Genomic DNA, 22288 nt, shown 5'->3' with positions numbered 1-22288 from the left:
GAACATTCATTTGCATATAATTGCTCTCACTATACTTATGAAAAACCCAAAGCCTATATTCCCAAATATAGAAAACCTATTCATGTCAGCTTTAGTTACATGTGTACATTTATTTGAATTTGTGGAGTGTGTGCGTTTATTGCCAAGAAAGTCAGTTCTATTCCTTAATTGTTGCTATAACCACAATTCAGGAAATTCTATTGCAACATCAATATGTTATGCACATCTTTAATTAGGCTAGTACGGCCTGTCTGTCACAGCAACTGATCCTAAGTATTCTTATTTAGTCTACTTGAGGCTTTAAAATGGTCTCATTTTTAAAAGAGGCATATTTCGGCCTCATTAAATTGTTACGCAAATCAATATGCAGCCCTACAACTTGATTGCTATGTTCCAGAAATCCTGTGTTTCTTCCCTTAGCTCATCTTTAGGTACCAGCAGAAAGGGCACTCTTCCAGGAATACCAGAAATCCTCTGCAGCTCCAGCATGTTACACTCTCTTATCAGATGTGAGGGAGACATCTGTCACCCTCACTGATCACCAGGAAGATCTGGCTGGGCATCCTATTGATCGCCAGAGCTTGAATCTCTTATCTAATAGTTAATGCAAATAAGTTGCTGGTTCCTTGCTCTGAGCAATGTCTTCACACCAGGTCACCCAACAAAAAAGACAACACAATGACTGATTCCATGGTCTAGAAACCAAACAGAATCTAGCCTGAAGTTCATTTCCTTCTCTTTACTCAAAATCTGCCATGATTTCAAACAGGGAGAAACAATGGCTACCTGAACCAAGCCCTACAGTATCTTAGCCTTTTATACACCTTCTCTACCTGCCACAGTAACTACTTTAAAACAAATCATTAACACCTGCATCAAGGAGAAAGCAGAGTGCATAGATTACTGTTAAGCACTGATACAGATTTTTTGGAAACACACTCACGGTCATATGCTTTTTACCATGTCCAAGGTCAAATGACAATACAGTAACTCTGCCATAACACTATATAGATGGGGTCCCCCACACGCAGTACTATTAAAACGCAGAGTTGCATTAACACAGTAGTGACATTGGTCATCTGAGCAGCTAGTGGGTCAGAAATTAAAGGTGGGGGTGGAGCACAGAGGGAGCACAGGGCCTACTGCAAAACCTAAATCTCCCTGAGTCCCAGCTTCAGTTCTGTAGTACACCATGCCTGATGACAAATCAAACACAAGTAGTGGCCAGGAATTCTGGGTTCTGTGGCCGGAGAGACTTACAGCATTTCAGCTCCCACCTCCCCTGTAGGAAGGGGTTTTACTTCCCGGCCTCTCAAGACTGCTCCTCCCCCAAAGATAAGAACGTTAGCCCTTATTGGTTAAGAAAGAGAAGGGCCAAAGGGCAAAGAATGGGAGCCAATCACTAACTGCATTGTATTTAAATTGTCACTGTTTTGGTGGGACGGGTACTTTAATCATTTCAATTAAACTCCTCTAGAATAGTATTCATAGTTTTCAAAACATACTCCTTTTCATAGGCCTAAACCAGGAAATATCCTCCAACAATTTAAAATAAAAGCAAGTCCACTTGTTTGTCTTTCTCATATTCCTTATACTTTTTTACTTCTTGCACTTCACTTGAAAATAGGTCTCTCAGGAACTAGGTAATTTATAAAATTAACCCAAGCTTGAACAGAGTATAATTTACTATCCATGAGGCCTTCAGAACAGACTGTCACAGATTCATAAGATTGCCTATACTTCCACCTGTGCCAAGCCCAGGGGACCAGAGCTCATATTTTTAAAGATTACCAGAGCTAAGCGTCTGCCTTCAGCTCAGGTCATGATCGCGGTGTCCTAAGATCGAGTCCTGCATCCGGCGCCTTGATCAGCAGGGAACCTGCTTCTCCCCTGCCTGCTGCTCTCTCTGCTTGTGCTCTTTATCTCTCTCTCTTTCAAATAAATAAATAAAATCTTCTTAAAAATAAAAAAAAAATAAAGATAACTGGAGAATCCGTTTTTTGTTTCCAAGAAATCCAGTTCTCCCAACATCCACTCATCTTTGACCTAATTCTGCCACCCCCACTCCCACTTTGTTTTAGACAACGGTGGAGAGATACTCTTTCTTGTAAACACTTTTGTTCATAAAAAACTTGTTTAGCATCTCGTCCAGCTACAGCATCAGGCAATAAAGCCATCATCAGCAATGATCGTGTTTGTAGATGTTCTAGGTTTAGAAATCATTGCTGGCATGTTTACATGCTCAAAAAATTCTGGGAAGTCTGTTGGTTTCTAAAAAGCTGTGCTTTCTTCTGAGAAACTTCTGAGAAAGCCTCAAGGACCAAGATATTAAAAGAAACACATCAGCTTGGTGACCACTTGACTGAGCTAAGCTCTACCTATTGCCCCGTCTCCAGGTTAAAATAGAGTGAATAGGGACATAGAAGTGGGTGGCTACCTTTGAGGTAAGGTTTGAGGGTCACACTACAGAAGCTGTGTACCTCATGAGATCAAGTCTACCACCTATCATTTAAGCTATATGACTTTGGTTCTTGAAGACGTTTTCTTCCTTTATTTAATGCAAGCTATATTGAAATGCAACCATCTCTGGGGACGTTTACATCTGAAGCCATTATCTGGCGAAGACTGGCACACACAGCATTTGGGAGGAAGAGTGAAGCGTGGACACAGGGGTGGGGTGGAACTGTGAGAAGGAAAGAGGAAATCAGTGAAAAAGGAGGTAGAGAGCCACCGAATTTAGCTTTCCTCCCAATTTAGGCAAAAACCGTTAGCCTAAAATTGTCTGAGGAAAATCTCTCCTTCCTTTTGGATGCTATTTTATTGTTTTTCAACTTCCATGCAAAAATTTCTGCTCATCACCTACACTCATATTACAGCATGGACCTCTCCTGCTGACACGCATGGACTAGAGGAATAAGTTACCTGTTAGTCTCTGCATAAGATGAAGTTGCCTATTGCAAATATTATCAGTTTGTTTTAGAAAGCTTAATGCCCCATTGCTTCCTACTGTTAACTTAGTTTTTTAGTTACTTCCTGCTGTTAACTTAGGTGAAATGCTTTCTGTGATTCTTGGTCAGTAAATACCCTCCTTGGGCTCAGAATATATTTTTAATTTTTTATTATGAAACAGACAAGTACAAAAATGAAGCATCGTTAATGTGTACTTAACAAATAGGATGTGAACATCCCGTAACTTCCAACTGGATCAAAAGATCGGATACTGCAAATATCCCAGAGACCCACTCTGATCACAAACAGCACACTTCGCTCTTCCCATTTCTGTGACGATGATTTTCTTCCTCTTTTTGTTCTTTGTAGTTTTACCTCCTATGTCTCTAAGCAACATCGTTTAGTTTTGTCTTTTCCTGTGATCTGTAAACAGAATCACACTCTGTATTTTATTAGTCTTTCATCTTTGGCTCAAAATCATTCACCCACAGTGTCACAGAGAGCACACTCTAGACGTGTGTTTAAGCTAATACACGTAGCTTCTTCATGTTCATGGCTGTAGCATATTCTGGTGTATGGAGAACTATTTGAATCCATTCTCCTTCTGGCAGTCAGTTGGGTTGCTGCCAGGTTCTAGCTGTTGTGAATAATGCTGCTCCTGCTGCGTGTGCTCCTGAGTGCCTCTAGTGAGTACATGGATGACTGGACATGCTGGGGCATGGTATATGCAGATCTTCAACTTCACTCGGCAACAGGAAGCTGTTTTTTCCAAAAGTCTTGTTCCAATTTATACTGCCCGTCCTAGTGTCTAAGAACTCCTGTTGTTCTAGGGGTGCTGGGTGGCTCGGCTGAGGGTCCGACGCTTGATCTCAGCTCAGGTCATGATCTCGGGGTCATATGATCGAGCCCCAAGTCGGTTGGACTCTGAGCTGAACATAAAGCCTGTCTCTCCCCCTCTGCCTCCAGCACCCTGCTATTTTAATAACAATGGTGTTATCTTTACAGAACTGACATGTAAACCTTGCCTGTGTCCCTCAAAACTTAAAAACTCATTCCAGGAATCATGCTTCCTCCCAAGATGGACCCTCCGTGGGAGCAAAATAATGATCAATATCATCTGGTAAAGCTATTGCATTAAAAATTATACCAAGGTTCAGGGCGCCTGGGTGGCTCAGTGGGTTAAGCCTCTGCCTTCGGCTCAGGTCATGATCTCAGGGCCCTGGATCAAGCCCAGCATGGGGCTCTCTGCTCAACAGGGAGCCTGCTTCCTCCTCTCTCTCCACCTGCCTCTCTGCCTGCTTGTGATCTCTCTCTGTCAAATAAATAAATAAAATCTTAAAAAAAAAAAAAAACAACTATACCAAGGTTCAAAAAAAATAAAAAAGAAAAATATAAATAGAAACCATACCAACAGAATTTTAAAGGTAGCTCGTTGATGTAACTAATTAAATAAGTGCATTTCAGGTCAGTTATCCGGTACTGCTCCAAGATCCAATCCATTAATATTTAGATAAATGAAAGGGTCTTTAACATTTGCTGGGATTTCCCTCAAGAGATTAGTTCACGAGATACTTTAGTCACGTGTTTGATTTTCTACCTGTGACAGGCACTTGTGAGATGATCAACACAATCCAGCCATTACAGGATATTCAGTGACAACCAAAAATGAAAGAAACAGAAGATGAGAGTGACACAACCTATTCTCTAAGAGATACATTTTTATATAGGCTATCAATTTACTAGGACACTCAACAAATGCAAGAAATGGACAATTTCTAAAAAAGGAATTTAAAACCAATGAAAAGATAAACATCAAGCAAGACTCCTACGAATTTATGTTATTAATGGCGTTTTGTCTTTTTACTATAAATGTCTAATAAAAAGTCTGTAAATCCTGCAGCTACAGAAACAATTCTCAAAGAATCGAATTAACCAGAAGTAGTGACTCAAGTATGATAGTGCCTACAAAAGGGGATGGACCAATATAGCTTTCAGTATCCCTCCCTGGATGCTAAGAATAGCTCTCGGGACAGGAGCAGCTAGCTTTCTGCATGTGAAGTCTCCTCTCTAGTATCTCTGGGCAAGGACCTGTCAATGGGATCTGAGCCAAACTCTGCCCAATGATGTAGACACTCTGGTGACTTGTACCCTTCTTGCCAACAGCTTCAAACAGGCTTGGACTTCGCATCTGCAAATATTAACCTCACATATATCCTACTTTATAGAAACAAATAGTGAAAACAATTGTATTAATCATTTCTATATACTTCACACATTTTGGAAGGCTCATTATTCTTTACCTCCCTCCAAGATATAAATTCTTGCTTATAAAAGTGCTGCTAGCACAGTGTAGCATACTTTCTAGTTGTCCATGTACCTCCATTCTCTCCTGTATGATCAAATGGCTACAAAGATTTAGAGGTTCAGTGATTATACGACTTAAATGCTTTTAACCCCTTTAAATTTGGAAACTCTTTAAATCCCATTATCTCTGCAGCCATGGAGAATTTTAAAATCAGCTTGGCCTTTCTAGCTCCAGGTCTAAGGATTACAGAGTTTTAAAGAATATAAATGCTTCTCTGCAGTTCTACAAAGAGCTGTCCCTCAACTAGTTGACCTCCAGAAAATAAAGCCAGCCTATTCTCCAGCTGGTAACTGCTGATCAGAGTTTTGAAATAGAAAGATATGTATGTTATGCCACAAAACACCAGGAAAACAAGTAATTGCCTCCTCTGCTCCACATGAAGCTAGTGAATCCAAAGATTCGATGTAGAGGGGGCCAGCAGACTTCACACATGTGTCAGTAAATGTTTGAGAATGAGAAATCAGAAAATGCCAGGGACCCAAAGAAGCTTGTAGGGGCAGAGACAGTAAGCTCAGTGATTAGGAGCCTGTTACCTTGGATACCCATGAATCCTAGGAAACCCTCTGAGGTCTTACCTCTTGTGTCCTCACGTTAATGTATCCATAGTGAGTTCGAAGGGGCCGCATATATGTGTAGGAGAATGGGATCCATTTTGTGCCAGGCTGTCTGAAGCAGTTTAGCAGCAGTGGGAAATTCACTTCATTTACCAGGCGCACAACCAGCAGGAAGAGGAACGCTGCTATGAAGCTCACTGCAATCACAGACTTTCTCTACAAAATATTTAAAAAAAAAAAAAAAGAGTGAATGAATGAACGAATGACTTTCAACCAAAAGTAGTCACAGAAGGAGGTTCCTTTGTTTCTCTCACTTTTTCTTTCAGAGGGATCAAAGGATGATTTCATTTAGGATATTTCACTTGCAGACAGAACATAATCATTTGGTGGCCAGGTTGCTTTCATAAGCCTCTGAGAGCAAGCAGAGCAACTTTCTTAGATTATCTTTCCCTCCATTCCTACTCTTCCTTACTTCCCTATATCCCTCAACAACTTCTATTCAATTTTCAAAACACAAATCAGACATTCTCAACTACAGGAAGTCCTTCCTAACTGCTCAGGTCCCCTCCCAGCATCATCCCTTCACCCCAACCTATCTACCCTAATAGAAACAAGCAGTCCTGCCACTCCCATACCTTGAAGGTAACTTCTACTGTTGCATGTGATCCTTTGTATAATTATTTAAATGACTTTTCCTCCATCTAACTGTGATATCCAGAGAACAAGAATGTACTGTCGTAGTGACTTCTGTATCCCAGGTCCTTGACACATACCTTACATACTGGAGGCATCCAGGAAACATTTAAGTGAATCAATGAATGAATGAATGAATGGATGGATTTTTCACATCCCTGTAGACACTTTATTAACAATGACTCTGTTTCGCTATCTAGCACCCACAACAGCAGGAAACTTTGCACAAAATAAGACTCAAAAAGCTAAGAATACGAGTAGGACAAAATCCATGCCCAGCAGCATAAGAACATCTGTGTAAATGTGTTGCTATGAAGCAAGAGCAGCAGAAAGGGCACCTGACTAGGGTGGGAGAGAGCAGAACTGTGGCTGAGACTGCGCAAGATAAAACACATGAATTTTGTTCAGTAGAGATGTGTGAGTGAAACTTTCCAGGTAGAGGGCAAGGAGGCAAGAAAACATGGGGTTATTCATAGCTACATAGCATACTGTCTTCCCGGAGCACAGAGGAAGAGAAAAAGCTGGAAAAACAAATGGTAACTTGACGGACTGCCTGAAAACCCAAGCTAAGAAGTCCACTGAGTTTGTTAGGGGAAAGAAGACCAAAGGAGGTTTTGTTTGTTTGCTTGCTTGATTTTTTAGAAGTGACTGTTATAAGATATAATCAAACATAAGTGCTTAAGATGTTTTAGAGCAGGGAGACACGAAAGCTAGGCAGCAACTTGTTAGGAGGCTGTTCCAACTGGTTCAGATGAGGGATGGGAACCAGAGCAGTGGCAAGGGGAATACAAGGGTGGAAAAAGATATGAGAAACTCAATGTACGTGATACGCAGAAACCGTGACTCCTGATTGGACAGAGATGCAGATGGAAAATTCAGAGATGCCTTAGAGTTCAAATCTAGGTAACTACAAGAATCCTGGCCATATCAAGAGACACCAGAGTGGTAAGAGCAAGAACTGATTTAAATGAGTAATAGGATGAAGCCCTGGGCTTTCAAAGGCCTGGTTTTCTCCAGATGGCAGGTCGTCTGAATGGAAGGTCAAGTCTAGAGCAAGGAGAGCAGAGCGGAAGGCAGATGTCAGGAGTAACTCTGCCTTGTAGTCCATGGTGAAGTCACAAGCAGATATTCACCCCCCTTGAAGCTGGGCTCAGCCCTTGATTCTTCTTCAAACTTAAAGAAAGCCAAATAACTCTCAGGAATGACTAGATACGTGTTGTTGTGTTTCCAGCTTAAGTTTCTTTTTGCTGTTCACAGAACACCCCAAGAAGAAAAGAAACCCAAAGCCAGCCCTTGTTCCTCCCTGGGCCATTGTCACAGTCTCTGCAAGGACAGTGGAATAAGTCCCCAGAAGCCAGAGACCCCAAAGGAAGTCTTTGCTCTTGCTCAGCTCCCATAATTAATAAAAGCCCCATCCCTCTGTCTAGCCAGCCTAATTTCCCAATCACCTGAAAGTCCCTGGAGTTCTGCCTCCTCAAAACCCCTTATCTCACCACTAACTACCACCGCCTTACCTCATTTAACCTTCTAATCATGAAAAACTGTTTTAATTTGCTCCTCTGTGGAATCATTATGTCCACAACATTGCAATGTGTCAAGGTAACAGCTTAAATGAGGTGATGGATCTTACAAGTTTAAAGGGACACAGACCAGAACAGATGGCTAAATAAAAGCAAAGAGACCAGTCACCCATTAAGTAAACAGGTAAGAACCTTTTTTATCACCATCAGGTAGCTTGTTGCAAAACAGCAGTTCTCTTTGAAGGAGACCCAGATGGGATTTGTGCCTTTGTCTATTCCAGGCTCACTGAGGCTCTCTGGTTCTCCTGCTTGCTGCATTGCATTGCATGGCTGGGGGGTTGGAAACAAAGGCTCAGAGGGCCTTTCTGAATTCACTGATCTCGCATAGTCACACATACATAATGCGTACACGAGAGGAAAATAAGTCAACCTTTTGGAGAGAAACTTCAAAATGGAATGAAATCACAGTTGTAAAAGTCTGCTCCCTGGTAATCCATGTCTGCCTCCCATGTTTTATTAAAGGGAACCAAGTAATAAGCACAGAAAGGATGAGGGAAGCAAATGGAGAGTAGATGCCAGACAGACTCATCTGTGCTTGACCTGGAATCCTATTCTACAGTGGGCAGAGTGTTCTTTTATAGCGTGGGCTTTGCCTGGACCAGATTCTTTGTCTTTCTTTACCCTGCAATATTCTTCTTTAACACGAAAGCATTCTCAGAGTGCTGATATAAAAGCACCCTGAAATTCCACTAGCAGAGGTATAATTTCAAGCACATTCTGTACTTCAGACAGCAAGTACAACAGGACGGCACACTGACGCACATCCTTCTAGCAGGCATTCCTGGCAAATCATGACCTTGAGCTTTAGCAATGACAATAAAGCCTGTGGATGAGGCTTTTGGAAGTCTACCACGCCAGAATGCAGTGAGAATGTGTATGTGTGCTTGTGGGAGAGATGTGGGAGTTGGGGAAGTAACAAAATACTAACATGTGTGATATATATGAATGCATTTACTCCTCCAAGTCACAGTCACTCACTGAGCCTGTGCTCTGTACAGACTGGGTGAGGGGCTAAAAAGCAGAAATAAATCCCTAAAAGTCATAAAACAATGCCTCCAGAGTCACACCTTAGTGCCCCTGGCAAGTAAACAGAAGGGTAGCACGTCACATATCAAATGAGGTAATGGAGGTTACGCACAGGGCGCTGTGCCAGTCCAGAGGGAGTGGGAAGGGTTGTGCGTGGGACAGGGAATGCTTATTTGGGGAGGCAGCATTCAAAAGGGGTCCTGAAGAATGAGGTGGAGTTAGACAAGTGAAGATCGGAAGGGCATTCCAGGTAGAGGGAACAAACATAGACCAAGGCCTTAAATTGGTCAGCAACCTGCAAATGACTCGGTATAAAGAGTACATAGACTGTATGTGGTGGGAGATGATGGTAGGGAAGTAGACAGGGTTCAAATCCAAACACAAAAAACAGTAAGCCACATACATTCGGTCAGATGCAATTATCTGTCCCATCCATCTTACATTAGGATAATGAAAGGATAAATGCATAAAAGTGTTATGCTTTATAGTCCTAAAACTTGGTGCACTTTCCAATCAAGTGAAAATGTATCAATCATGTCATCATATTTGATATTGCCATCTAACACACCACAATGCCTTGTTTCTAGTTACTTAAGTTTATCCCATCAGTGACTTGTTCAAGCAATTGTTTTGAGTCCAGCAACACTCAGCAAATTTGAAGACTCTACTTATTTTTCTGCTCTGTGTCTAACAATCCGCTTATGGAAGCGATCACTGCTGCCTTTAATGAAGTAATCAGGGCATCTCCTAGATCCAACAACCAGCAACTAGGTAAGAAAAAGCAACAATTAAATACTCATCAAATTTATAATGGAGAAGATTCAGTCTGACAAACTTTTCATACTGCAAAAATAGGAAATACATTTAATAGGTCTTTCCTCTAAGATTAGAAGTATGCACTTTCGGGGCATCTGGCTGGCTCAGTCCGTAGAGCTTGTGACTCTCAATCTCAGAGTCATGAGTTTGGCATGAAGCCTACTTAAAAAAAAAAAAAAAAAAGGAAGTACAAACTTAAAACAATACAACAGGTGGAAAATGCTCCATTCTGGCACACAGTGAGTGCTCAAAAATGGGAGATATTATCATTATAACTACTAATTGTCAGAGCCTTGTTGGCCATTAGCCAGTTGGTAAGAATTGGCCAGCCCATGTAATTCATGATAAAAACTTGGAGATATCTTTTCTCAATATTCCAGGCAGCTGCACACCCTTGAACTATTCAGTGAAACTTATCCACACAAGCTCTGAGAGAATGTCACTGTGCCCAAATAGATCTGATGAATTGCTTTAGGGAACGCTTTCTCCTTCTTTGTTCCTCATTTTGGGCAAGTCTGAAGGGGCCTTTAACAGCTGAGACATTTAGAATTTAATCCCCTCTGTGCTGCAAAAATATGCATCAAAAATGTGGCATTCCAGTTGCTTGCTCTTTAGAGTTGGAATATCATTTATCAGACTTATAGCAGAAATACCTATCTCAAAATAAAATCCACACAGAATTTAGGATTTAGGGAGAAAACAATAGCAAATATTTGTACCTAGCAAATTTGCAAGCTGTATTAATGTTTGTATGTTTTTATTCTTTCTACCACAGAATTAGTGTTTAACCTCAGGATAAATTCTTTACCTTTTAATTTAGTCAGTTGCTAGATTTTTTGTTTCTTTTTCATAAATGATTAACAATAGTCTAAAGCTGTATTTTTTCCATTTAAGCAGCATTATTTAATTACCAAAGTAAGTTGTTTTCCAGGGTAAAACTATATATATTTTTGTCCATATGCTGTCATCTATCCAATAATAAATATTTGTGCTGATTGTTTATTTATATCAGTGCTCAAACACTTCACACATTGACAAGTCTACCCGTTACATATTTGTGACCTTATTAAATACAAATTCTTCTTCCATATAGAAAATTGTGTCATCAATTTAATTCTACCTTGTGTCATTGGCCAAGCTCCAAGTGTGGTTCTCCAAAAATACAATAAAGCTTCTTCTCATTTGTATAAGGATAAATTAGCAAAGCTCGGAGTATACAGATAAAATCTTCATTTGTTTTATTTATCTATTGAATCAACAAACTGGATCCTGCTTATTAAACTATAGTGAACTCTGGGGAAAACATCATCCATTTGTTGGGAGGGGGTGAGAAAAGGGAGGTAATAAGAGGGGGCCAGACCTAAATTAGTAGAGTTCATACTTAGGCAGCATAACTGGTGATAGAATCATTGAGGTCATCAAGAAGAGAGTAGTGAATGTCAAACAAGGTCAACATAAAAGAATAAGCAGCATTTCAGAAGCCACAAAGCTCCTGAAGAAAATGTGATGACCTAAAAGAAATACATTTCAGGAGTAGGCTTTGAGGAGGGCAGAAGGAGTGGAACTAGAGAGACAGAAAGGGATCTGACTATGGAAGGAAGGTCTTGTATATCACACCGAGGAGTCTGGACTTACGCCGTAGAATCCAAAGAAGAGGTCTCAGTGTGAGAGTGACAGGATCAGATTTGATTTTTGGGGGACTCATCTGGACATGGTATGGCCCATGGATGAAGAGGTGGGAAAAACAATGACTAGAGCAAATGCACCACTTCATCAGTGATCCATTATCACTAATTGACATATAATTCTCAATATGAAAACTGCAACTGTTACTTTTAGTGGCTGGCTTTTCTTCTCCTAGTGGGGACACTAGGATTAGAGTCCAGATAGAGTGTACATGTATGAACAATCATCATGGTCTTAATAGAAGGTAATATTTAGTCAGTGTTATTAGTTGGAGAAATGCTTCTGTAATCCTCATTTTCCAGACAAAGAAATAGAGATGTAGAGAGGTTGAGTGACTTACCCAAGGTTACAGAGCAAGAAAATAATAAACACAGGTATTTAACTCAGATATTCTGACTCCAAAGCCCTTGATCTAGTGTATGAATTAACTAAGTTGTTAATTTTTACCCATACCAGAGGGAACACTTTAAGAGGACTGGTCCAGAAATTTTGGTACCCTAAATAGATTTTGTAACACATTTTGTCAATAAAATAATTCTTTGGAAAATTAAGTGGCTGATCTGAAGCATGATAATTATATTTACCTCAAAATCAGTAATTTCTGGGCAAATTTAATCCTGGCTTTATTTCCAGTACTAAAAAGACAGCTTCAGGATACCATTGGTTAGCACTCAGGGAAAATAAAGCAATTATTCTTTCACTTCTGCTAGAGAATATTCGGTGCCATTTGTCAATCAATAGTATGGAGTCCTATTACCAGCAGTTTGTAGGAACCAACATGATCAAATGGACATATCTTCCTTTCTTAGCTCCACAATTCTACAGTCGTTCTATTTAATGAAGATGCAGCTAAACAACATAATGCTGATGGTTTCATTTAAAAAAATTAAATTAAATTAAATTAAATTAAATTAATTAAATTAAATTTAAAAAATTAAGTAGCAACCTTCAATATGGTAACCTGCTTTAAGAATTTGGAATCCATGTCAACATGTCACCATCAGACATAGGAACAGTCTAGTAAGAATTACAGATCCAAAAACCAAGGCAACAGAGTTTTCAGGAGCACCACAGTATACCTTATCCTGGGCAAAGTCCCAGGTAGAAATTATAGGTGGCCAAAATTTCTTCAGGGATTTTTTTTGCCCAAAGGAGACTCCATATAGTTATAAACACTACAGAGAAGTTCAAGTTCACATGAACACTATGAGTCTGTAGATGACACGATAAAAGGTCACACCTAACTAACACCTATATTAAAACCATAATGAAAACTGTCAATGGATATTTTGTATGCTTACACATCTTTCTTATTTTACTTGAGGAGGGGAGTTAGGTTTTCCTGTCCTGATTTGATTTTCAGACTGCTACAATATCAAATGAAAACAATCATGGCTATATTGACTGAGTTTGTTTCATTTTGAAAAATTATATAAAACCAGTTTATCTCATTTTGCCTTTCATTTTTATCATACTGCTTCAGCATAAGTCCTTTCACATGGCAGAAAGGAATCAAAATTCTTCAGAAACACAAGATAAAGCTGAAGATTGGTACTGAGTATGTAGAATGAAGGGGTCCAGAAAGCAAAGTCTCTCACAGTATAGCTGTGCAGTTAGACACAGAGAAATTTATTTAAAAGGGCCAGTTCTGGGACGCCTGGGTGGCTCAGTTGGTTAAGCCACTGCCTTCAGCTCAGGTCATGATCCCAGGATCCTGGGATCGAGTCCCATGTGGCGTTCCTTGCTCAACAGGGAGCCTGCTTCTCTCTGTGCCTCTGCCTGCTTGTGCTTTCTCTCTCTCTGATAAATAAATAAATACATAAAATGTTTAAAAATAAATAAGTAAAATAATTAAAAGGGCCAGTCCTCATGATAAGTACATTAGACATCGGGACAGATAGCCCTGAAGTTACCTCTTTTTTTTTTTCTCATTAAGTTCTTAAACTTAGGGGAACAAACATCTTTCAGTCTGCCTATTGTTGTCTCCCTCTACCCCTGGCATTCTGTAGAGGGAAGACAGGTACTAACTAATCAAAGACGATGAAGATTCTTAGGTAACCAAACTGGGTGATTTTGTTTTATTCTCCACCACCTTAGAAAACACTAGCCCCCTTTTTTTTTGGTTCCTTCAGACATCTGTTTGGCATCTTTCACTCTTACAGAGATTAATTTGTCTCTTAGAATCCAATTCTTACTTTCAAGGTGTTCAAGACACAGAATTGAAACATAAGAATAAATTCTGGTGACCTGGTGTCATTGGGGAGGGAGTTATCCCCAGAGGCATCATGCTAATGACGAGAATGAGAACCATGAAGATGACGATGGGACCCTCTATTCTTCTGTGAATCCACCTGACATTGATATTGTACAGCATCTATCTTTAAAAACACTTCCAGACCTGTCCGCCTACCTGATTCTTCCTATAACCAGTGAAGTAGGAAGGGAAGTGTGAATGCTTGGAGGTTCCATGTCCCGTCTGTTGTTTCATCCCTCCCTGTATCAGGACAGCATCTCAACATTCTCCAAAGCCCCTTTGCTACCTAGTTTCTGTGGCTTTGCCCCGAATGCTCCTCATTGGTACCCTGCTATTTTCTACCAGCCTCATCTCTACAAGGGCAAATACAGTTCAACTCAAATAGTGTTTCTTCCTTAAAACCTGTATCCCTTCCTGGCTTTCAGGTGGTGAATGAGAGTGAGATGAGATGAAGTGGATGGAGAAGAAAGACAAAAGAAAGAGCAAAGGAGGAGGAGGAGGGAGAAGAGGGTCAGGGAGGGAAAGGTTCCCTATAATTTTGATTGTAATAATTCCTTGAGGGGTACCTGGTTGGCTGAGTCACTTAGGTGTCTGACTCTTGATTTTGGCTCAGGCCATGATCTCAGAGTTATGAGATCAAGTCCCATGCTGGGCTCCATGCTCTGCATGGAACCTGCTTAGGATTCTCTCTCTCTCTTCCTCTGTCCCTCCATACCCCGCTAGCTCTCATTCTCCCTCTCTCTCAAAAAAGAAAGAAAGAAAGAAAGAACGAACTCTTTGAGAACATGAACAAAGTCTGAGAAACAGCTTGGGCAACATTAAGCACAGCGTCTTGAATTTGGAAGATATTCAGTAAATATGTGTGGAAGAAATTAAAAAATGAAGGAGATAAGAAGAGAGGATCAAAAATTATTCTCTTCTAAATTCAAATGGTAAATTATCTGAAAAGTTTTGGATTGGATCATTAGGGGAAATACATTTTCTACACATTAAATCATTCTTTTCTTTTTTCCTCCTAATTCACCTCACCTGGACATTTCTGTGTAGATTTGATGTGGGTATGCTGAGGAGGTGGGGGGGAAAGCGTTAGGATAGGGGACCTAATGTGAAGGAAGAAGAATGTGCGTATTCTGAGCTACAACTTGCAGATCTGAATGGTAGTAAATCTGCTTAGAACAACATCTTTTCCATGGTACCTAATGAGAATATTTAATGAATTCACGTTTTTTAGAAAACCAACTCTTGTCTGAGGATAACACTTAAAACATGAATCCCCCATCTGGAATGAGAAATGGATAATAGAAGGACACCCTGTCCTAGTACTAAGGACAATGGCACATTTTCTGAGGGGAGGGACTTGCAAGTTAGTTGTGTTCAGCAAGAACTTTACTGGAATGAAATAGATTCTCATGAGCAACCTATCCACCGACTCAGGGTGGTCAAGTAACACTAAATAAGTCAACGTATGTAACATTGAGCATGTTGTTCATAATTTTTGTGCTTCTGTTTTCTTACCTGAAATTGGAGAAGCAATAGTACCCGCCTTCTATGATTGCTAACAGTTTAAATGATTTACTACAGAAGAAGAAGAACCCTAAAAGCACTACCAGGCAAAGGCAAAGCGCACAGCAAATGTTAGCTCTTATTGTTAACAGTATTTCATCAACTCTGAGATACCATCAATTGTTATTGTTAGATACACGGTTACTCTAAATATGGTAAGAAAGAAAAGCAAGATGGGGAGTCTAATAATAGACCTCTGCAAAGAGCTAAGACACAAAAATGCTATTTCCTTAAAGTTAGAATATCCCAGAAATAAAGCTGCCATTCAGAAAGGCACAGCAAGAGAAGAGAAAGGAAAAAATAATCTCCCCTGAGAATTCGAACCACAAGCAGGTACTCATGCAGGTTTTTGATACAAGTTCACACTACCGGTGTGATTCAAGAAAAATCTCAGTAAATAATTCAATTTAAAGTGGTCTCAGGTTGGCAGCATCCCCAGGTGACCATTTGAAACAACACAAATCCCATCTGGGGGAATTTAACTTCATTGCAGGCTGGTAGTGGCTGTAAGGTAGTACTGGGAATACAATGCACCCCACTCCCCGATGTGTGGGAAAAAATATTTTAAAATCAATGCGGTATGGTAGTATCAAAGTCATTGTCATCGCTATGATCAACACTGTCCTCATCCTAGAGAACAAAGAGAATCAGGAATGGGACCTGGATTATTCTAAACACTTATCCTCTTACCCTGTACTCCAAAGGAGCTGTAATCACAAGTCCCCAAAGAGAATAACAAAGAGCGCTGAGTTGCCCAGGACATTGGAATTCACCAACATAAAAGCATTTTGGGGTTTTTTTCTTGTTTTTGAAATTGCACAAGTTAAAAAATGTTTTTTTTAAAGCCTTCTTTTTTGGAACATGGTTTGATGACCCTGGGCAAGTACGCAAGTCATGCCCCATCTCCATGCCCTGTTAACTATGGCACCTCCTAGTATCTCTCTAAGGACTAGACATTGTCCTCTTGTAGGTCAAAGTTGAACGCTGGCAAAGGAACACACATATTCAAAAGTCTTTGCTGAACACAAGCAGAGTTTTGCCAGAGCACAGGTCTCATGGTGATAATAAATTGTACTGTGTCAAGAACACTTGAATTTCTAAGTAAGACAGTTTTCCTATCAATTCTGGGTTTAATATTGCATTGGCAGTAATTTGAATCGCTCATGCAACATAAAGCATATTAGTTTATTACTTATAGTCTCCTGTGCTAGGATAGCAAAGGCAGAAAGATCTCCACTGTTAAGGAGAAGCCTGGAAATATAAGCACAAAGTCTGTTATCAGTGAGTCTTTGATCCATTATTTTTATCACAAACAGATCAGTCAATGCCATATTTCCAATAGCATACAAGCCTTCTCTATTTAGATGTCCCAGAGGCAACTCAAATTTAATAGTCCAAATCCAAACTGATGATATCCTCCCTCCCCAATCCACTCTTCCTCATCTACTCTGTTCCTTTAAAAAGCTACCACTTAAGTTCCTTTGGAGCCCCAGTAACTAAAGTCTCACCCTATATGGCTATATGACTTTGAGCATCTTACATCTTAATTTTCTTTGTCCATGTTCCTAATCTGTAACATCTTCTAGTCATTATGAAAATTAAATAATGAGATAATACATAAAGGACCTAGCTTAGTGCCCAGCATAAAGCAAACAATCAATAAGCATTAATTTCCTTTGTTTTATTACATATTAGGTCCCCACCCAAGCTATTCTGCCTTTATGGAATGTCTTCTTCTTTCCTTTCTCTGTGAGGAAAACTGCTAATTATTCTTCAAGACCAAATCAAACGTCATCTCCTACGAAATGGTCCTGACCCTCCAGGAAGACTTTAGAGCACTTTGTTCTTTAGCACACTTCAGATCATATGGTAATTATCTGATTACCCATCCTCCTCCATCACTCAATGGAATTCAGAAAAACACATGGCCCCCACATTCTCTGCAGACAGACACTGCTAGTCAACCCCAGCACCATTTCCCCAGAGTCAGGATGCAACTTCCAAATCCCATCAGCACAATGCTTCAGACAGTAATGGTGTTCATCAATTCAACCTGGTGTATTTATTTCTGTAGCACAAGACAAGTAGCAGCTTGAGGCCAGAGCTGCTTTGATTAAGTCCACGACCACAGGTAAGGGTGTTACCCTCTCATGGCTTTGATTTCTCATCTGTACGAAGGAATGTCCTCAGGATCCTAGCTGGTTCTCATGTCTAATGACACTGTAATGATGACCCAGGGACCCTGACTGGCCAGAGCTGGTGTCACACGTTAGGCTTGCAGCCTGGCTGTGTACATGACCCCATGCTTCGTCAAGGCCCATTTCTTATCACAGAGTCAGGCATGCCTTCAGAGACGCAAATAGAACCCAGTGTCTATGTAATTGAAATAGGAATAGGGTGAGAACCTGTGATCTTTCAACTTGGTAGATAGCAGCTGCCACTTACCAAAGCCTACCTGATTGCAGCTATTTTGTACCTGCTGAGAAAAAGTTTGCAGCAAAAGAGATTATTTCCTTCTTAACCCTTATCTGAAAAGAAGCTTCCATATTTCTGCACCCAGTTGTGTGGTACAGAATCGGGTTCAGTCTCTCATGCATATACAGACAGATGGGTTAACACACCTGGTCACACCACCCCCACTAAGTCCCGGCACTCCCAATAGGAGTTTTAAAACTGAGAGTTCAGTTTGTTGAAAATCTGAAATCAAAGCAAGGAGAGTATGAAAATGTTCATTTCTGTGCATATTTCTTAAAATAAGAAAACACCTGTTTTTGTATCTTATACGTGGCTGCATAAAGATGAAGATTTCTCTGGAGATTATTTGTTGGTTCTACAAGGCAAACGTTCAGATTTGCTCAGTAAACATTATCATAAAAAATATTCACAAAGCTCGTCCCGGGGGAGACTTACCAGTAAATAGATGTAAAGAAACAAAGGCCATTTCTGAAAATTCAGAAACATTTAGTTGACAGGAGTGAATTTGTGCTAGATCTTAATATTTTAACTAAAAATCTCAGCTCCGGTGCCCAAGACCCAGTCCAGGTGGGTATTCTTTCGCCAAAATTGGGTCCCAAAGACTGAGCTTTGACAACCACTAATGGGCTTGACCCACGGTCGACTGAACCTCCCTTGCATATCTTGGGGCACTGTTGCAATGGCTGGCTTAATATCTCTTTCCCTCCTAGACCATGAGCTCTTGAAAAGTAGCAGCTCTATCTGTCTTGTCTCCCAGTGCTTCCCCATTGGAAAAGGCAGCCAAGCCCCACGTCTTGTGGACGCAGACCTCAAAAACGCACGAGTAATTTGTGAGCAGTCCTGAAAGGCAGAGTGAGGGCGGCATGGTTCACCACCTTCAACCACGTGTCTATCCGCCTGCCCAGTCACAAGGGCAAGGCCACCCCCCGAGTTTAGCTTATTCTGGAGCCCCTAACCACCAGTTTGTAAGGTGATGCTTAGGAAATATACACTGCCCGTTCACATAAAAATAGTATTTGCCAAATTTGGTAATTTCCAAAGCACAAGGTTGGCCCATAATCTTAGCACATTTTGATATCTCCTTGCATTTTGTTATTTTTAGGTAATATTTTGAAAATCAGGTTTTGCTTCTGATTTTAACAAAGGCTTTTCTTTCTGAGCAAAACAGATGAGCAGTTCAGCAAGATAGGGCAGCTTTTATCTGCAAAAAAATCTGCCTTTCAGCAGAGCAGACAATATGAGCAAAACGGAGGCAAACACATTAAATATTTCCTATATGTGAATTGTGATTCTCTTCTCCCGTGGGATGTGCAAGTGGCAAGACAGTTTATTCCCGTGTGGCACTGATAGCAGGTCCTGAATACTTCTGAATATATCACTTTTATTGCCTTTTATATTGAATTACTGTGAAAGAAAAAATACTTTTGTGAGAATTCAAAATCAAAATACTTTAGGAGCTTTTAGAATCCACCTCCAGGACATAAAGAAAAGCTTAAGAAAACAAATAATTCTGTTCTGCTAAGGGATACTAGATACCACTCCCACTGAGCGAGGGCCCCTTCACAGAAAGGGAGACATTATCAAATATTTATGTTGACTTTCAGAGAAAATGGTAAGTGTTCTATTTGGGGTTCAGGTACTCTCAGTCCTGTCCCTGCTGCATTAGAACTTGCCACGTAATGTACAAAATTTGCCCCAGGGAGCTCTGACCTAAAACATTTGGGCACGTTCCTTCTGGAACTTGTCTTAAGATGCCTCCTAATGGTATTTTTCACTAGAAATCTCAACTCTCCATGATCCATTCATCATAAAGATTCTTGTTCAAGATATACCATTTCTTATTTTTGCAGATACATTTTTGGTAGATTCCTCTATTTTCCACGCAATCAAGAGCTGCTCCAAAAAACAAAACAAGTTGTTTCCATCACTAATGTTCCAAGCTTGTCATTTTCTATTTAGGTGAGAGAAAGTTGTATGTAGGGAAAATAAAGTCCAAGTGGCTCAGCATGAGATAAAAGCACCTTTATGATCTGACCTCTGACTATTGGTCCAGCTGAGCCCTCAGCCTCCCCAAGTTCGTACTTCATACTTCAGCTATAGTGAGCATCTCATGGTTCCTGGAAGGTTCCGTCACTTTTGATGGCTTCATACCTGGTACAATTCCTTCTACCTAAAATTTCACTTCACTGAGGTGCCTGGGTGGCTTAGTCAGTTAAACATCTGCCTTCAGCTCAAGTCATCATCTCAGAGACCTGGGACCCAGTCCCGCGTCAAGCTCCCTGCTCAGTGGGGAGCCTGCTTCTCCCTCACACTCTCCCTCAAGCACTCGCTCTCTCTTAAATAAATAACATCTTAAAAAAATAAAATTTCAGTTCAGAAAAATAAAAAAACAAAACCAAAAGGTCTGTCTTCAGACACCAAAAAACTTCACCTCCTCTCAGATATTTCCCCTAGCCTTTCTACTATCTTATCAGGAAATTAGTCTCTAGATTCTTGGGGAGCCCACAGTTAGAGAGTAGGTGGATGGATGGATACATAGAAGGATGGATAGATAGAAAAGAGATAAATACAAAACAATTTTATATACGCAGAATTTGTAATGACTCAGTCATGTTATAACTGTAGTACAAGTAATTCAGCACCACTAGCCCATGGAATTATACACTTTCTCTAATATTTACAACTGCAATGCACGTTAATACTTTTATCCCCTGTTTCATAGATGAAGAAACTTTGGCCAAAGAGGATAAATGATGTGACCAGGATAATAGCTAATAAATAGTAATTAATGTCAAGACACAAACCAGACTGTCCAAAAAGCTACTGATCTTTGCATTATGCCTCAAGAATATCTTATCTCATAGTCCTATATTTATTTACTTATATGCCTGTCTACTCCAATAAATCATAATGCCTTGGACGAAAGAACTACATCTTGGACCCCTTGTCCTGGAAACTCATTGTTTGGCACATATTAGGTGCTAGGAAATGTTGGTGAATCAATAAATTAAGTGGATATAATAATTTGTGCTTTTCAGGTGAAAAATATTTATCATAAGTGGAAAGCAAGATGCTTATGTATCTCTTGATGTTTTGTTTTAATCATTTTCAGGAGGCAATGGTAGTCAAAGGAAAAGATGATTTGGAGATAGAGAGACTAAGGTCTAATCTCAGCTCCAAAATGAACAGATTAGTGCCTATCTACAGATTTCTAAACTGTGAAACAGAAATTTTAAGAGCCCCTTTTCCACCAATTTATAGGGTGATAAAGCTTATACAAAGCCCTACCTTCATAAACACCAAAGTTCTACACAAATGATGACTGATAATGATTATCAACTATAAAGGATGATTTTCTTAAAGAATATTTGTTTTAAAACATTATTTGTGTAACAAGAAAAATGAGGGCTAAAGAGATTTAATATTCTCTACAAATCAGTACACACTTCCTGAGTGTCAACACCATTCTTGTATGGGGCCTAAGTTCAGTCTGTTCTAAAATAAGAAACTTGATTGTGGCAGAAAACATGAAGGAGAAAACTAGTATGTATTCATTAAAAAATAACTTGATGTCTTTCTTATTAAGGTTAAAATTGTACAAGGGTAAGAACTGTGTCTGTTTTTGTTACCAATACATCATCCTTGTATAATATTTGGTATACAGGTGGTGATCAATGAACATTTGTTGCATATACACTCAGGGTTCACTGTTTAGCAAAATACCATCATGGACAAAGGTTTGTAAGATAAGGCATGGTCTAGAAATGGGAGGGTAAAAGTACAGAGAGAAATGAATTCTCTATATAAAATGCAACAGAGGGGCACCTGGGTGGCTCAGTGGGTTAAGCCCCTGCCTTCAGCTCAGGTCATGATCCCAGGGTCCTGGGATTGAGCCCCGCATCAGGCTCTCTGCTCAGCAGGGAGCCTGCTTCCCCCGCCTCCTCTGCCTGCCTCTCTGCCTACTTGTGATCTCTGTCAAATAAATAAATAAAATCTTTAAAAAATAATAAAAAAAATAAAAAGCAACAGGAATTTTTTTTTTTTAAAGATTTATTTATTTGTCTGAGAGAGAGTATGGGGGCGGGGAAGGGGACAGAGAGAATGAGAATCTTCCAGCAGACTCCATGCTGAGCATAGAGCAGGAACTTGGAACCTGATCCCATGACACTGAGACTATGACCTGAGCTGAAATCAAGAGTCAGATGCTTAACCAACTGAGCCAGCCAGGCGCCCCAAGCAACAGGAATTTCCAGATGGAAAATTCGGAAATTTTCTAGCAGGAGAGGAAGAAAATTATAACAAATGAAAAGTAGCCCAGGAAAGGAGG

The 22288-nt window shown here is 40.1% G+C and overlaps 1 protein-coding gene across 2 annotated transcripts in view; it reads right to left on the bottom strand.

Moving 5' to 3' along the window:
- Positions 1–22288, bottom strand: part of ST6GALNAC3 (ST6 N-acetylgalactosaminide alpha-2,6-sialyltransferase 3) — a 527343-nt gene that overhangs the window by 292631 nt on the left and 212424 nt on the right. Inside the window, exon 2 of one of the 2 annotated variants that reach the window (XM_059135170.1) lies at positions 5890–6084. In XM_059135170.1, coding sequence (XP_058991153.1) covers positions 5890–6084 — 195 coding nt within the window. Of the gene's footprint in view, positions 1–5889; positions 6085–22288 lie in introns of those variants that run through there. The other variant, XM_059135171.1, reaches the window with a different exon arrangement.

Source organism: Mustela lutreola, chromosome 10 (assembly GCF_030435805.1).
Source record: "Mustela lutreola isolate mMusLut2 chromosome 10, mMusLut2.pri, whole genome shotgun sequence".
Classification (NCBI taxonomy): Eukaryota; Metazoa; Chordata; class Mammalia; order Carnivora; family Mustelidae; genus Mustela; species Mustela lutreola.
Note: the sequence above shows the minus strand (reverse complement) of the source record. Positions and strands in the feature narration are given on the sequence as shown.